General features: G+C 49.7%; 1 protein-coding gene across 1 annotated transcript in view; it reads left to right on the forward strand.

Annotated features, from left to right (window-relative positions):
* Positions 1-1902: 1902 nt before the first annotated feature.
* Positions 1903-17765, forward strand: part of LOC149435524 (lysine-specific demethylase 5C-like) — a gene marked incomplete at its 3' end in the record, with an annotated part of 40981 nt that continues 25118 nt past the window's right edge. Inside the window, 7 exon segments of the mRNA XM_089662577.1 lie at positions 1903-1920; positions 4304-4381; positions 8441-8563; positions 10818-10988; positions 11079-11216; positions 11424-11489; positions 14561-14684. Coding sequence (XP_089518703.1) covers positions 1903-1920; positions 4304-4381; positions 8441-8563; positions 10818-10988; positions 11079-11216; positions 11424-11489; positions 14561-14684 — 718 coding nt within the window.

Here is a 17765-nt window from a genome sequence, read left to right on the forward strand (position 1 = left end):
ACATAATAATGAATATTTACTGCACGAATCATATGAGTCGGGTGTGGGTCTTCACCTCCGCCGAACCCGCGAGACTGACTCACTGAACCCCTGAGGTTCGATCGAACCCAGGTTAAGAACCACTGCCCTAGATGATCGACTTGGGTAGAATGAGCTTACCCCTAGATGATCAACTTGGGTAGAATGAGCTTGCCCCAAGATGGTCGCCTTGGGTAGAATGAGCTTGCCCCAAGATGGTCGCCTTGGGTAGAATGAGCTTGCCCCAAGATGGTCGCCTTGGGTAGAATGAGCTTGCCCCAAGATGGTCGCCTTGGGTAGAATGAGCTTGCCCCAAGATGGTCGCCTTGGGTAGAATGAGCTTGCCCCAAGATGGTCGCCTTGGGTAGAATGAGCTTGCCCCAAGATGGTCGCCTTGGGTAGAATGAGCTTGCCCCAAGATGGTCGCCTTGGGTAGAATGAGCTTGCCCCAAGATGGTCGCCTTGGGTAGAATGAGCTTGCCCCAAGATGGTCGCCTTGGGTAGAATGAGCTTGCCCCAAGATGGTCGCCTTGGGTAGAATGAGCTTGCCCCAAGATGGTCGCCTTGGGTAGAATGAGCTTGCCCCAAGATGGTCGCCTTGGGTAGAATGAGCTTGCCCCAAGATGGTCGCCTTGGGTAGAATGAGCTTGCCCCAAGATGGTCGCCTTGGGTAGAATGAGCTTGCCCCAAGATGGTCGCCTTGGGTAGAATGAGCTTGCCCCAAGATGGTCGCCTTGGGTAGAATGAGCTTGCCCCAAGATGGTCGCCTTGGGTAGAATGAGCTTGCCCCAAGATGGTCGCCTTGGGTAGAATGAGCTTGCCCCAAGATGGTCGCCTTGGGTAGAATGAGCTTGCCCCAAGATGGTCGCCTTGGGTAGAATGAGCTTGCCCCAAGATGGTCGCCTTGGGTAGAATGAGCTTGCCCCAAGATGGTCGCCTTGGGTAGAATGAGCTTGCCCCAAGATGGTCGCCTTGGGTAGAATGAGCTTACCCCTAGATGGTCGCCTTGGGTACAATGAGCTTGCCCCTAGATGGTCGCCTTGGGTACAATGAGCTTGCCCCTAGATGGTCGCCTTGGGTACAATGAGCTTGCCCCTAGATGGTCGCCTTGGGTACAATGAGCTTACCCTTAGATGGTTGGACTTGGGTACAATGAGCTTACCCATCAGTGGTCGCCTTGGGTACAGTGAGCTTGCCCATCAGTGGTCGCCTTGGGTACAGTGAGCTTGCCCATCAGTGGTCGCCTTGGGTACAGTGAGCTTGCCCATCAGTGGTCGCCTTGGGTACAGTGAGCTTGCCCCTAGATGGTCGACTTGGGTAGAATGAGCTTGCCCATCAGTGGTCGCCTTGGGTACAATGAACTTACTCTTAGATGGTTGGACTTGGGTACAATGAGCTTACCCCTAGATGGTCGACTTGGGTACAATGAGCTTACCCCTAGATGGTCGACTTGGGTACAATGAGCTTACCCCTAGATGGTCGACTTGGGTACAATGAGCTTACCCCTAGATGGTCGACTTGGGTACAATGAGCTTACCCCTAGATGGTCGCCTTGGGTACAATGAGCTTACCCTTAGATGGTTGGACTTGGGTACAATGAGCTTGCCCATCAGTGGTCGCCTTGGGTACAGTGAGCTTGCCCATCAGTGGTCGCCTTGGGTACAGTGAGCTTGCCCATCAGTGGTCGCCTTGGGTACAGTGAGCTTGCCCATCAGTGGTCGCCTTGGGTACAGTGAGCTTGCCCATCAGTGGTCGCCTTGGGTACAGTGAGCTTGCCCATCAGTGGTCGCCTTGGGTACAGTGAGCTTGCCCATCAGTGGTCGCCTTGGGTACAGTGAGCTTGCCCTTAGATGGTCGACTTGGGTACAGTGAGCTTGCCCCTAGATGGTCGACTTGGGTACAGTGAGCTTGCCCCTTGATGGTCGACTTGGGTAGAATGAGCTTGCCCATCAGTGGTCGCCTTGGGTACAATGAGCTTGCCCCAAGATGCTAGACTTGGGTACAATCAGCTTGCCCATCGGTGGTTCGAATCTTTGGCTGATCCCTGCTGAACCAGTCTATTGCCGACTTAAAGCTCCTCTCTAAGCAGAAGTGGTCGTTGACGCCTAACATATCTCCCCACCCTACTTATCTTCTGTTTCAGACTTAACAATTTGTTGTGGTTTTTTTTTTGGACTCTATGATGTCATCACAGGGTGTCCTACTGATCTTGGCTTTTCTTTTCCAAAAATTTTTATTGAAGGTTTCACGGAAAATACAAAACTAAGACCTACACATTTGAAAATCGTTCTGCTATAGACGGATGTCAGAGTACAGCATGTAATACAGTACAGCATGTAATACACAAGGCAGCAAAGTCTGGACCAGTATGACCCCCCCCCCCCGAGAGCCTGCAACTGAAACCAAGCCATCGGCGGAAGCTTTCCATATCCATAATAAACCTCCACCCAACACCCCTTATACAGGAAAAGCGTATTTGCTCCCCGGCTGATGTTGAATGTTCGCCCCTCACACAGAAATGATCGGTCTAACAATGGAATGTTCGGTGTAACACTGAGAGACAGAATACAACAACAAATTCAGCAGAAATGCGTCTAACAAATGATGACGGATCTGCATGTTCATGAGGGAAATAAGGATTTGATCCCCTTCACAAAACATGACTTAGTACTTGGTGGCAAATCCCTTGTTGGCAATCACAGAGGTCAGACGTTTCCTGGAGTTGGCCCCCAGGTTCGCACACATCTCAGGAGGGATTTTGGCCCACTCCTCTTGGCAGATCCTCTCCAAGTCATTAAGGTTTGGTGGCTGACGTTTGGCAACTCGAACTTTCAGCTCCCTCCACAGATTTTCAATCGGATGAAGGTGTGGAGACTGGCTAGGCCACTCCAGGACATTAATGTGCTTCTTCTTGAGCCGCTCCTTTGTTGCCTTGGCCGTGTGTTTTGGGTCATTGTCATGCTGGAACACCCATCCACCACCCATTTTCAATGCCCTGGCTGAGGGAAGAAGGTTCTCACCCAAGATTTGATGGTACATTGCCCCGTCCATTGTCCCTTTGATGCGGTGCAGTTGTCCTGTCCCCTTAGCAGAAAAACACCCCCAAAGCAGAATGTTTCCACCACCATGTTTCACAGTTGGGATGGTGTTCTTGGGGTCACAGGCAGCATTCCTCCTCCACCAAACACGGCGAGTTGAGTTGATGCCAAAGAGCTGGATTTTGGTCTCATCTGACCACAACACTTCCCACCAGTCCTCCTCTGCATCATTCAGATGTTCAGTAGCAGACTTCAGATGGGCCTGGACATGGGCTTTCTTGAGCAGAGGGACCTTGCGGGCACTGCAGGATTTCAGTCCTTGTCGGCGTAGTGTGTTACCAATTGTTTTCTTGGTGACTGTGGTCCCAGCTGCCTGGAGATCATTGACAAGATCCTCACGTGTAGTTCTGGGATGATTCCTCACTGTTCTCATGATCATTGACACTCCACGAGGTGAGATCTTGCATGGTGCACCAGACCTAGGGAGACTGACACTTGTTTTGTGTTTCTTCCATTTGTGAATGATTGCACCAACTGTTGTCACCTTCTCACCAAGCTGCTTGGCCATAGTTTGGTAGCCCAGTCCAGCCTTGTGTAGGTCTACCATCTTGTCCCTGACATCCTTGGACAGCTCTTTGGTCTTTGCCATGGTGGAGAGTTTGGAATCTGATGGTTTGATGGCTCCTGTGGACAGGTGTCTTTTATACAGGTAACACAATGAGATTAGCAGCACTCCCTTTAAGAGACTGCTTCTAATCTCAGCTTGTTACCTGTATGAGAGACACCTGGGAGCCAGAAATCCTGCTCAATGATAGGGGATCAAATCCTTATTTCCCTCATGAACATGCAGATCCGTCATCATTTGTTAGACGCATTTCTGCTGAATTTGTTGTTGTATTCTGTCTCTCAGTGTTACAATACACCGAACATTCGATTTGTAGACCGATCATTTCTTTGTGAGGGGCGAACATTCACCATCAGCAGGGGATGAAAACGCTTTTCCTTCATTGTATAGGGGGTGTTGCGTGGATCTGTGCCGCAAGGATGTCCCGATATGACCGCTGTGAGCCAGGCATAGCTGGAGTATGAGCCGTCGTTTCTATGGATACATCTGATGGGAACCATTTATTGTGTAAAAAGTGAATTGAAACATTTAATAACGGCTGCAAATAGACGAGCAGATCTTCTAACGTTTTTTTATGTAGTTGATAAATCTTCACAAATTATTTTTTTTTATCATTCTCCAGGACTGGCAGCCACCATTTGCAGTTGAAGTGGATAACTTTCATTTCACCCCTCGCATTCAGAGACTCAATGAACTGGAGGTAAGCATCTAACGCTGAGGGCTTGTTGGTAGTGGTGCACTGAAATGAAAATTCTGGTGACCAAAATTCAAAATGCACTTGGCTGAAACCGAAATGCGCAGTTTTTAAAAATGAATATATATTTTTTGAAAAAATAAAATACAGATTTAAAAAAAAAAAAAAAATATATATATATATATATATATATATATATATATATATATATATATATATATATATATATATATATGTATCTCATCTCTATCCCTCTTTCATATTTTACAAAAAAAATTGGATGTTACGGCGAGTAAATAGATATCCAACATGTCACGCTTTAAAATTGCGCACGCTCGTGGACCACTCTCCCCTCCCGTTGGCGCCAGGGACGGGCCCACTCTCCCCTCCCGTTGGCGCCAGTGAAAAAAAATACTGATTTAAAAAAAAAACTATATACCGTATTTTTCGCTCCATAAGACGCACCTAGGTTTTAGAGGGGAAAAAAAAATATTCTGAACCAATGAACTGCGGACACAGTACAGGGGATGACCAGGAACTGCGGACACAGTACAGGAGATGACCAGGGACTGCGGACACGGTACAGGAGATGACCAGAGACTGCGGACACGGTACAGGAGATGACCAGAGACTGCGGACACGGTACAGGAGATGACCAGAGACTGCGGACACAGTACAGGAGATGACCAGAGACTGCGGACACAGTACAGGAGATGACCAGAGACTGCGGACACGGTACAGGAGATGACCCAGAGACTGCGGACACAGTACAGGAGATGACCAGAGACTGCGGACACGGTACAGGAGATGACCAGAGACTGCGGACACGGTACAGGAGATGACCAGAGACTGCGGACACGGTACAGGAGATGACCAGGGAGTGCGGACACGGTACAGGAGATGACCAGAGACTGCGGAAACGGTACAGGAGATGACCAGAGACTGCGGACACGGTACAGGAGATGACCAGAGACTGCGGACACAGTACAGGGGATGACCAGAGACTGCGGACACAGTACAGGGGATGACCAGAGACTGCGGACACAGTACAGGAGAAGACCAGAGACTGCGGACACAGTACAGGGGATGACCAGAGACTGCGGACACAGTACAGGAGATGACCAGAGACTGTGGACACAGTACAGGAGAAGACCAGAGACTGTGGACACAGTACAGGGGATGACCAGAGACTGCGGACACAGTACAGGGGATGACCAGAGACTGCGGACACAGTACAGGGGATGACCAGAGACTGCGGACACAGTACAGGGGATGAGCGGAGACTGCGGACACAGTACAGGGGATGAGCGGAGACTGCGGACACAGTGCAGGGGATGAGCGGAGACTGCGGACACAGTGCAGGGGATGAGCGGAGACTGCGGACACAGTGCAGGGGATGAGCGGAGACTGCGGACACAGTGCAGGGGATGAGCGGAGACTGCGGACACAGTGCAGGGGATGAGCGGAGACTGCGGACACAGTGCAGGGGATGAGCGGAGACTGCGGACACAGTGCAGGGGATGAGCGGAGACTGCGGACACAGTGCAGGGGATGAGCGGAGACTGCGGACACAGTGCAGGGGATGAGCGGAGACTGCGGACACAGTGCAGGGGATGAGCGGAGACTGCGGACACAGTGCAGGGGATGAGCGGAGACTGCGGACACAGTGCAGGGGATGAGCGGAGACTGCTGACCTTTGGGGAGGGAGAGGGAACGGGTACCTGAATTTGACAGGTAGCCGCTCCCACTTCCGCGGAGTTGTCCTTCCTTCTTTCTTCCCGGGCCGGCTTCTGTGACAGCTGGGTGCCCACTGCGCATGCGCGAGAAGCGCTGCGCTTTGTGAATGGCCCGGCGCCTTCTGGGACCTATCATGTGTCCCAGAAGACACCGGATCATTCACAAAGCGCAGCACATGCGCAGTGGGCACCCGGCTGTCACAGAATCCAGCGCGGGAAGACTGTGCAGCGCTGGAGAGAGGAACAGGTAAGGCCCTGCAGGAGAGAAGAGCTGAGCGGCCGGCCCGGTATTCTGACATGGTGGCGGCAGAAATACCGGACCGGCCGCTTTATATTCGCTCCACTGACGCACTGACATTTTCCCCCCTTTTTTGGGGGGAAAAAAAGTGTCTTATGGAGCGAAAAATACGGTACCTCAATTTTTTTGTAAAATATGAAAGAGGATGTTACGGCGAATAAATAGAGACTCAACATGTCGCACATTAAAATTGCGTACACTCGTGGCCTGCTCTCCCCTCCCGCTGGCGCCAGGGATGGGGGGGGCCCGCTGTCCCCTCCTGCGGCCGCCAGGGACGGGGGCCGCTGTCCTCTTCCGCTGATGCCAGTGAAAAAAATACTGATTTTAAAAAACGCACGCTCGTGGACCACTCTCCCCTCCGGCTGGCGCCAGTGAAAATAAATACTCTTATTTAAAAAACAAAAAAAAAAAAAACTATATATACCCCAATTTTTTTTTTTTCTTTGTAAAATATGAGGATGTTATGGCGAGTAAATAGATACCCAACATGTCAAACTTTAAAATTGCGCACGCTCGTGGACCACTCTCCCCTACCGCTGGCGCCAGGGACGGGGGGCCTGCTGTCCCTTCCCACGGCCGCCAGGGACGGGGGCCACTGTCCCCTCCCGCTGATGCCAGTGAAAAAAAATACTGATTTAAAAAAAAAAAAAAAACTATATATACCCCAATTTTTTTTTTTTTTTTCTTTGTAAAATATGAGGATGTTACAGCAAGTAAATAGATACCCAACATGTCATACTTTAAAATTGCGCACGCTCGTGGACCACTCTCCCCTCCCACTGGTGCCAGTGAAAAAAATACACTGCTTAAAAAAATAAATAAATAAATTAACAAAAAATAGACTATACCCCAATTTTTTAATAAAATATGAAGGACGTTCGTGAACCGCTCTCCCCTCCCGCTGGCGCCATGGACGGGCCGCTCTCCCCTCCCGCTGGTGCCAGGGACAGGGGGGCCTGCTCTCCCCTCCCACTGATGCCAGTGAAAAAAATACACTGATTTAAAAACAAAAAAAAAAAAACTATATATACCCCAATTTTTTTGTAAAATCTGAAAGAGGATGTTACGGCGAGTAAATGGATACCAAACATGTCACGCTTTAAAATTGCACACGCTCGTGGACCACTCTCCCCTCCCGCTGGCACCAGGGATGGCCCGCTCTCCCTTCCTGCTGGCGCCAGTGACAGGGGGCCCGCTCTCCCCTCCCGCGGCTGCCAGGGACGGGGGCAGCTGTCCCCTCCAGCTGATGCCAGTGAAAAAAATACTCTGATTTAAAAAAAAAAAAAACCTATATATCCCAATTTTTTTTTTTTTATGTAAAATATGAGGATGTTACGCCGAGTAAATAGATACCCAACATGTCATGCTTTAAAATTGTGCACGCTTGTGGACCACTCTCCCCTCTTGCTGGCGCCAGGGACAGGCCCACTCTCCCCTCTCGCTGATGCCAGTGAAAAAAATACACTGATTTAAAAAGAAAAAAACGAAACAAAAAAAACTATATATATACCCCAATTTTTTAATAAAATATGAAGGATGTTACAGCGAGTAAATACTCAACATGTCACGCTTTAAAATTGTGCACGTTCGTGAACCACTCTCCCCTCCCGCTGGCGCCAGGGACGGGCCGCCAGCTCTCCCCTCCCGCTGGCGCCAGGGACGGGCCGCCAGCTCTCCCCTCCCGCTGGCGCCAGGGACGGGCCGCCCGCTCTCCCTCCAGTGAAAAAAAATACACTGATTTAAAAAAAATATATATATATATATACCCCATTTTTTTTGTAAAATCGGAAAGAGGATGTTACGGCGAGTAAATAGATACCCAACATATCACGCTTTAAAATTGCACATGCTCGTGGACCGCTCTCCCCTCCCGCTGGCACCAGGGACAGCCCGCTCTCCCCTCCCGCTGCCAAAGCTGAATGCGACATCCTATGGAGTCGGGTCACGTTCAGCACAGGGAGCCGGAAAACCCTGAAATACAAAACCTAACATCCTGTAGTTTCTGCTGATAAAACTCCTCTGTCCTGCCAGGCTGAAACCAGAGTGAAGCTCAACTACTTGGACCAAATTGCAAAGTTCTGGGAGATCCAGGCGTCATCGCTCAAAATCCCCAACGTGGAGCGCCGAATTCTGGACTTGTACACCCTCAGCAAGGTATGCGTACACTCATGGGGGGTCTGAAATGCCTGTCGTCGTACAATTGTGACCCTTTCATTACCTATTTGAAGCCCCCATATACTCTACAGAAGAATCCGGTAAATTCTTTCCGTTTCCAGGCTGCTGAACCCCGCTGCGTTCAAAAGGAAGGGTTCCCCGGGGTCATTTATTTATTGGGACATGCGGTTGCGCAGATGCAGCCGCTGTCTCTTCATATGACATGCATGGGAAGGTGGGTTGCGTGCATCCCCGTGCTGGCGTCCCATTCATTTCTATTGGGACATGCGGTTGCGCAGATGCAGCCGCTGTCTCTTCATATGACATGCAGGGGAAGTTGGTCTGTGTGCATCCCCGTGCCAGAGTCCAATTCATTTCTATTGGGACATGCGGTAGCACAGATGCAGCCGCTGCCTCCTATGACATGCAGGTTGAAGGTGGGTTGCGTGCATCCCCGTGCTGGAGTCCCATTCGTTTCTATTCAGACATGCTGTTGCACAGAAGCAGCCGCTGTTTCCTCAGATGATACATGTGCAAGTGTGGGCTGCATGCATCTCCATGCTTATTGGGACATGCAGTTGCGCAGATGCAGCCGCTGTCTTCTATGACATGCACGTGAAGGTGGGTTGCGCGCATCCCCGTGCCAGTGTCCCATTCATTTCTATTAGGACATGCTGTTGCGCAGATGCAGCCGCTGTTTCCTCAGATGATACACGTGCAAGTGTGGGTTGCCTGCATCTCCGTGCTGGCGTCCCATTAATTTCTATTAGGACATGCAGATGCAGCCACTGTCTCCTCGTATGATATGCAGGGGAAGGTGGGTTGCGTGCATCCACATGCCGGCGTCCCATTCATTTCTATTAGGACATGCTGTTGCGCAGATGCAGCCGCTGTCTCCTCATATGACATGCATGGGAAGGTGGGTTGCGTGCATCCCCGTGCCAGCGTCCCATTCATTTCTATTAGGATATGCTGTTGCGCAGATGCAGCCGCTGTCTCCTCATATGACATGCATGGGAAGGTGGGTTGCGTGCATCCCCGTGCCAGCGTCCCATTCATTTCTATTAGGATATGCTGTTGCACAGATGCAGCCGCTGTTTCCTCAGATGATACACGTGCAAGTGTGGGTTGCTTGCATCTCCGTGCTGGCGTCCCATTAATTTCTATTAGGACATGCAGATGCAGCCACTGTCTCCTCGTATGATATGCAGGGGAAGGTGGGTTGCGTGCATCCACATGCCGGCGTCCCATTCATTTCTATTAGGACATGCTGTTGCGCAGATGCAGCCGCTGTCTCCTCATATAACATGCAGGTGAAGGTGGGTTGCGTGCATTCCAGTGCCGGCGTCCCATTCATTTCTATTGGAACATGCAGATGCAGCTACTGTCTCCTCATATGACATGCAGGGGAAGGTGGGTTGCGTGCATCCCCGTGCCGGAGTCCAATTCGTTTCTATTAGGACATGCTGTTGCGCAGATGCAGCCGCTGTCTCCTATGACATGCACATGTGGGTGGGTTGCGTGCATCTCCATGCCGGCGTCCCATTCATTGGGACTTGTGGCTGCAGGGACACAGCCACCGTCTCCTAACGTGACATGCGGGTGAAGGTCCTCGTTGGCACACAGTGTCTGTCTCTATGCAGCCACATATCCCAATATGAATGAGTCGGGGGCCCCCGGCACAGGGGGCCACGCAACATCCGGGCTAGGAAAACACAGACCTGCACGGGGACCGCAGAAACGCACCTTAGAAGAACGAGCCCCGGCACCAGTTAAACCCCCCCCGTCTTGTAATGGGTGGTGGTCAGTGGGAGGAACCAGTAAGAACTGTGGTGGTGGGTGTCCCAGGGGTGGTGGGTGACCCTGGAGCCTGGACCAGCACCTGGCTCAGCTTCTCGGCACTTGCCTGACGAAGGGGCCCTGCGTGGCTCCGAAACATTGCCGCTGTTTATATTGTGTGGTCACGAAGTAAAGCTTTGGACCCTTCTGAGGATTCCTCGGCGTGCCGGTGACATGTTTTCCACTTGGACCACCCTGGAGCCTGGACCAGCAACTGGCTCAGTCTCTCTGATTGCCTGAGGCAGTTGAGCACTGGGGGGGGGGGGAGGTGCAGAGCAGAGAGCGGTGACTGATGCTCTGAGCAGCAGGGGGCACTGAGTGATCAGCAGTGTCTTGATCGCTCAGTTCTCACTCTTAGAGCCGACGGGGGAAGCCTGATTTAAAAAAATTAAAAATACTTGTTTCCGTTTTCTAGATTGTACGGGAAGAGGGTGGCTACGAGCTGATCTGCCGGGAGAGGAGATGGGCGCGCGTGGCGCAGCGCATGGCGTATCCCTCAGGAAAGAACATCGGCTCCCTGTTGAGGTCCCATTACGAACGCATCATTTTCCCTTTCCACATGTACCAGTCTGGAGCCAACTTGGTGGTAAGAGCCCGGAGACAACTTCTTTCTGCAGGTAAGGGCCGCATTAACCCATTGTGCTGACTTCATCGCGCTCGCTTGGCTCTGTCCTAGGACTGCGGGGAGCGGCCGCGCTATGACAGCGAAGAGAAGGACAAGGAGTACAAACCTCACAGTATTCCACTGCGGCAGTCTGTGCAACCCTCCAAAACCACCAGCTACGGGCGGCGCGCCAAGCGTCTCACTCAGGAGGTAAGAGTCCCCGCTGGTTCCCCTTCACACCGGGCTGCCATTGCTCCGGTCCCTCGCAGTTATTGTCACTCAGCAGCAGCTTTGGATGTGACTGATCCGTCTGGGTGTGCAGGAGAGCGTGTGAAGGAACCCGGCCCCGGGGGGGGATCTGACGTGTCTCACTTTTTATTTTTTTTTTTATTTTCATGTTCTTGTCATTTCATGTAGGATCCTGACAGCTCAGATCCTGCCTCTCAGAGCTCCTCCCAGCCCCCCGAAACATCTCCACCCTGGGTATACACTTCTCTCTTGTGCTTTTCATCAATACATTTTACTGCTGCAATCTGCTATAACTTGTGTCCCCTGCGCGACCTTCCCCCTGCGCGACCTTCCCCCTGCGCGACCTTCCCCCTGCGCGACCTTCCCCCTGCGCGACCTTCCCCCTGCGCGACCTTCCCCCTGCGCGACCTTCCCCCTGCGCGACCTTCCCCCTGCGCGACCTTCCCCCTGCGCGACCTTCCCCCTGCGCTCTGACTTCATACTCCATGTATTGCTGCAATCTGCTATAACTTGTGTCCCCTGCGCTCTGTGACTTCCTATTCCATGTACTGCAATCTGCTATAACTTGTGTTCCCTGCGTGACCTTCCCTGCGCTCTGACTTCATACTCCATGTAATGCTGCATGGCAGGCTCTCTGTAGTGTAATGTCTGCCTAGGTTTGTATCTGCTTCACTATACTTCATCTCCTTTGCTGGCTTCATTGGAGTCTTCGTTTTCCTCGCTCAATTCTGCCTTGCTGTACCGTTCTTTCCTCTCCCTTCATTTCTTTTGGGTTTTTTTTTTTTTTTTTTCCCCTTCCCTTCCCCCCTTCCCTTCCCTTTTTTTTTTTTTTTTTCCCCCTTCCCTTACCTTTTTTCTTTTTTTTCCCCCTTCCCTTACCTTTTTTCTTTTTTTTTCCCCCTTCCCTTACCTTTTTTCTTTTTTTTTCCCCCTTCCCTTACCTTTTTTCTTTTTTTTTCCCCCTTCCCTTTTTTCTTTTTTTTTTCCCCCTTCCCTTTTTTCTTTTTTTTTCCCCCTTCCCTTTTCTTCTTTCTTTTTTTTCCCCCTTCCCTTTTTCTTCTTTTTTTTTTCCCTTCCCTTTTCTCCCTTCCCTTCCCTTTTTTTTTTTTTTCCCCCTTCCCTTCTCTTTTCTCCCTTCCCTTCCCTTTTTTTTTTTTTCCCCCTTCCCTTTTCTTCTTTTTTTTCCCCTTTTTTCTCCCTTCCCTTCCCTTTTTTTTTCCCTTACCTTCCCTTCCCTTTTTTCTCCCTTCCCTTTTTTTCTCCCTTCCCTTCCCCTTTTTTTCTCCCTTCCCTTCCCTTTTTTTTCTCCCTTCCCTTTTTTTTCTCCCTTCCCTTTTTTCTTTTTTCTTTTTCTTTTCCCTTCCCTTTTTTTTCTTTTCTTTTTCTTTTCCCTTCCCTTCCCTTTTTTTTTCTCCCTTCCCTTCCCTTTTTTTTTTTCCCTTCCCTTTTTTTTTCTTTACTTTTTTTTTTCTTCCCTTTTCCCTTCCCTTCCCATTTTTTTCTCCCTTCCCTTCCCTTTTTTTCTCCCTTCCCTTCCCTTTTTTTTTTTTTTTTCTTTTCTTTTTCTTTTTTCCCTTTCCCCCTCTTTTTCTTTTTCCCTTCCCTTTTTTTTCCTTTCCCTTCCCTTTTTTTTCTCCCTTCCCCTTTTTTTTTTTCTTTTTTTTTCTCCCTTTTTTTCCCTTCCATCTTCTTAATACCGTATTTCCAAATACCAGCCCTCAAGAGCCGACCTATTTTAGCATTGTTGTGGCATTGCCTTGTTGTGTTTGGCGATGAGCTGCACATGTGTGGCTCCGTGTACACATACAGAAAAGTAGTGGCAGGCAGGTAGATGCATCTGTCGAGGGACACGCACAGGTCTTTTTCTATCTAAAAAAAAAAAAAACCAAAAAAACCCAAACGTGCTGCTTAGACGTGAATACAGCCTCGTTGTCTGAGGAAGAGATCATGGCGTCATTTGGCCAGCTCTTTGAATGCAAAGATCCCCCTCATTGGCTGAAGTATGGATAGAATGAGGTTACATTCAGGAAGTACCGAGCCCCCCCCCAGTAAGTACACCTGTCAGTGCAGGTCCAGCTTGGCCCCAACACACTATTTAACCACCTCCCGTCTGGCCGTTGTATATAAACTGCCGGACGGTGGCAGTGCAGAGGTGGGTGGCCATTTATAAATGGCCTCCCCTGCCCCCTGCTTGTGCACACTCCCTGGGAGCGCACAGCACCGCAATCCAGTGCCCGCTGTGTCCTCCGGACACAATGGAACACCGATCGTCGTGAGGTCCCTCTGTGCGAGGTCCCGATCATGTGATCACTGATTGGCCAATTAGTGATCACATGCAGAGTAGTAAGCAAGATGTCACATTGCTTACTATGTGTGAAATCTGTGAATGATCACAGAGATCACATGGTACAGGGCTATTCACAACAGCCTTGTACCATGTGACAAGCTGTGACCAATCACAGCTCTCACAGTATTTTTCAATGGCTGCAAGAATGCAGCCAGAGAGAAGGAGAAATGATTGCTTTTGCAACCTTTATGGGTGTAAAAGCAATCGGTGTAAAAAAAAAAAAAAAAAAAAATTTCATCACCCCCCCACAAGTTGTACAGTGTTACCATGGTGACACTGTACTGCTAGTCTGACTGTATGTAAAAAAAAATAATAAAAAATGAAATAAAAAAAAGTTTAAAAATTATTATTTTTGGTTATAAACTAATTTAGGACATATATATATATATATATATATATATATATATATATATATATATATATATATATATATATATATATATATATATATATATATATATATATAATTTTTTTTTTTTTTTTTTTTTACTAAAAATATAACTGAATACATTTTGGCCGAGATTTATGATGAAATATTATTTATTTGCAAAATTTTATAAGAAAAACACTTTTTTTCAAAATTTTTGGACTTTTTAATTTACATAGCAAAAAAAAAATAAAAATCCCAACGGTGAATAAATACCACCAAAATAAAGTTTTTATCTGTCTAAAAAAAAAAATGCTAAAAATTTCATATGGGTACAGTGTTGCATGACCGCGCAATTGTCATTCAAAGTGCGCTGAAAGCTGAAAATTGGCCTGGACAGGAAGTGGGTGAAAGTGTCCGGACTGGAAGGGGTTAATGGGACATTGAAATGTGGAGATCCACTTTAACGCCCCCCCCCCCCCCCCCAAACTGTAACCTTTGTACTTGGTGGTCCCTGAGGACTGGTTTGGAATACATTTTTACTTTTTATCACGTTCTGTCCGCTCACTTCACTCTCTACTGTCCTTCAAGCCGGAACCGACCGAAGAAGACATCGAGAAGAACCCGGAGCTAAAGAAACTTCAGATCTATGGTGCGGGTCCAAAAATGATGGGGCTTGGCCTGATGGCGAAAGACAAAAACCTGCGCAAGAAAGGTAAGAACGGGAGAGAATTCACCGCTTGACGAGCGCCCTCTGGGTACAGGGCGGCCGCTGTGTGCAGGATCACGTGTATGTATACATGACTCTGTACTTGCTGGTAGGACACGTGTGAGCGCCGCTTCTACTGTGAAGCCGATCTGCTGGTGCCGGCCAATGGACGACCAACGGCACCCGCTGATTGGCAAGGGGAGAGAGCGAACACAACTCTGCCTATGTAAACAAGGATGAGCTTTGTCCTATCAGCGGCCATGTGCTGGATTTTGTTTCCCTGAAAAACAGGGAATAAGAACCAGCACATTCCTTAGTAAAAACACCACATAGTACACATCAACACTGGTGAGGCACGCGGTTCACCCTTTCATCGCCCTAGATGTGTAACCCCTCCCCTGCCAGTGTCGTCAGTATATTTTTAGCACCAATCACTGCATTCGTGTCGCTGGTTCCCACAAAGCGTCAAATTGTCCGCCACAATATCGCAGTCCCGCTAAAGGTTACTAGTATTTAAAAAAAAAAAAAAAAAAATTGTGTGCGTGCACGCGCGCGCAAGTGAAACTCGAAAAATGAGAATATGGTACAAAAGTTCATTTATTTCAGTGCAGCAACTTACAAGGTGACACTAATATATGAGACTCATTCCATGCAAAGCAAGATAGTTCAAGCCGTGATTTGTCATCATTGTGATGATTATGGCTTACAGCTCATGAAAACCCCAAATCCACAATCTCAGAAAATGAGAATATTCCATGCAATCAATAAAACACGGATTGTACATAGAACAATATCGCACCTCTGAAAAGTAGAAGCTGCATATGTACTCAGTACTTGGTTGGGGCCCCTTTTGCAGCAATTACTGCCTCAATGCGGCGTGGCATGGAAGCTATCAGCCTGTGGCACTGCTGAGGTGTTATGGAAGACCAGGATGCTTCAATAGCGGCCTTCAGCTCTTCTGCATTGTTCGGTCTCATGTGTCTCATCTTTCTCTTGGCAATGCTCCATAGATTCTCTATGGGGTTCAGGTCAGGCGAGTTTGCTGGCCAATCAAGCACAGTAATCCCACGGTCATTGAACCAGGTTTTGGTGGTTTTGGCAGTGTGGGCGGAGCCAAGTCCTGCTGGAAAATGAAGTCAGCATCCCCATAAAGCTGGTCTGCTGAAGGAAGCATGAAGTGCTCCAAAATCTCCCGGTAGACGGCTGCGGTGACCCTGGACTTAATGAAGCACAGTGGACCAACACCAGCAGTTGACATGGCTCCCCAAATCAACACAGACTGTGGAAACTTCACACTGGACTTCAAGCATCTTGCAGTGTGCGCCTCTCCATTCTTCCTCCATACTCGGGGTCCTTGGGTCTCTCCATTCTTCCTCCATACTCGGGGTCCTTGGGCCTCTCCATTCTTCCTCCATACTCGGGGTCCTTGGGCCTCTCCATTCTTCCTCCATACTCGGGGTCCTTGGGCCTCTCCATTCTTCCTCCATACTCGGGGTCCTTGGGCCTCTCCATTCTTCCTCCATACTCGGGGTCCTTGGGCCTCTCCATTCTTCCTCCATACTCGGGGTCCTTGTGCCTCTCCATTCTTCCTCCATACTCGGGGTCCTTGGGCCTCTCCATTCTTCCTCCATACTCGGGGGTCCTTGGGCCTCTCCATTCTTCCTCCATACTCGGGGTCCTTGGGCCTCTCCATTCTTCCTCCATACTCTGGGTCCTTGGGCCTCTCCATTCTTCCTCCATACTCGGGGTCCTTGGGCCTCTCCATTCTTCCTCCATACTCGGGGTCCTTGGGCCTCTCCATTCTTCCTCCATACTCGGGGTCCTTGGGCCTCTCCATTCTTCCTCCATACTCGGGGTCCTTGGGCCTCTCCATTCTTCCTCCATACTCGGGGTCCTTGGGCCTCTCCATTCTTCCTCCATACTCGGGGTCCTTGGGCCTCTCCATTCTTCCTCCATACTCGGGGTCCTTGGGCCTCTCCATTCTTCCTCCATACTCTGGCTCCTTGGGCCTCTCCATTCTCCCTCCATACTCTGGCTCCTTGGGCCTCTCCATTCTCCCTCCATACTCTGGCTCCTTGGGCCTCTCCATTCTTCCTCCATACTCTGGCTCCTTGGGCCTCTCCATTCTTCCTCCATACTCTGGCTCCTTGGGCCTCTCCATTCTTCCTCCATACTCTGGGTCCTTGGGCCTCTCCATTCTTCCTCCATTCTCTGGCTCCTTGTGCCTCTCCATTCTTCCTCCATACTCTGGCTCCTTGTGCCTCTCCATTCTTCCTCCATACTCTGGCTCCTTGTGCCTCTCCATTCTTCCTCCATACTCTGGGTCCTTGTGCCTCTCCATTCTTCCTCCATACTCTGGGTCCTTGGGCCTCTCCATTCTTCCTCCATTCTCTGGCTCCTTGTGCCTCTCCATTCTTCCTCCATACTCTGGCTCCTTGTGCCTCTCCATTCTTCCTCCATACTCGGGGTCCTTGTGCCTCTCCATTCTTCCTCCATACTCTGGGTCCTTGGGCCTCTCCATTCTTCCTCCATTCTCTGGCTCCTTGTGCCTCTCCATTCTTCCTCCATACTCTGGCTCCTTGTGCCTCTCCATTCTTCCTCCATACTCTGGCTCCTTGTGTCTCTCCATTCTTCCTCCATACTCTGGCTCCTTGTGCCTCTCCATTCTTCCTCCATACTCTGGGTCCTTGTGCCTCTCCATTCTTCCTCCATACTCTGGGTCCTTGGGCCTCTCCATTCTTCCTCCATTCTCTGGCTCCTTGTGCCTCTCCATTCTTCCTCCATACTCTGGCTCCTTGTGCCTCTCCATTCTTCCTCCATACTCGGGGTCCTTGTGCCTCTCCATTCTTCCTCCATACTCTGGGTCCTTGGGCCTCTCCATTCTTCCTCCATTCTCTGGCTCCTTGTGCCTCTCCATTCTTCCTCCATACTCTGGGTCCTTGTGCCTCTCCATTCTTCCTCCATACTCTGGGTCCTTGGGCCTCTCCATTCTTCCTCCATACTCGGGCTCCTTGGGCCTCTCCATTCTTCCTCCATACTCGGGCTCCTTGGTTTCCAAGTGAGATGCAAAAGTTGCTCTCATCAGAA

The sequence above is a fragment of the Staurois parvus genome, unplaced genomic scaffold (assembly GCF_062004578.1).
Source record: "Staurois parvus isolate SC_StPar_1 unplaced genomic scaffold, SC_StPar_1.0 ptg001491l, whole genome shotgun sequence".
NCBI classification, from domain to species: domain Eukaryota; kingdom Metazoa; phylum Chordata; class Amphibia; order Anura; family Ranidae; genus Staurois; species Staurois parvus.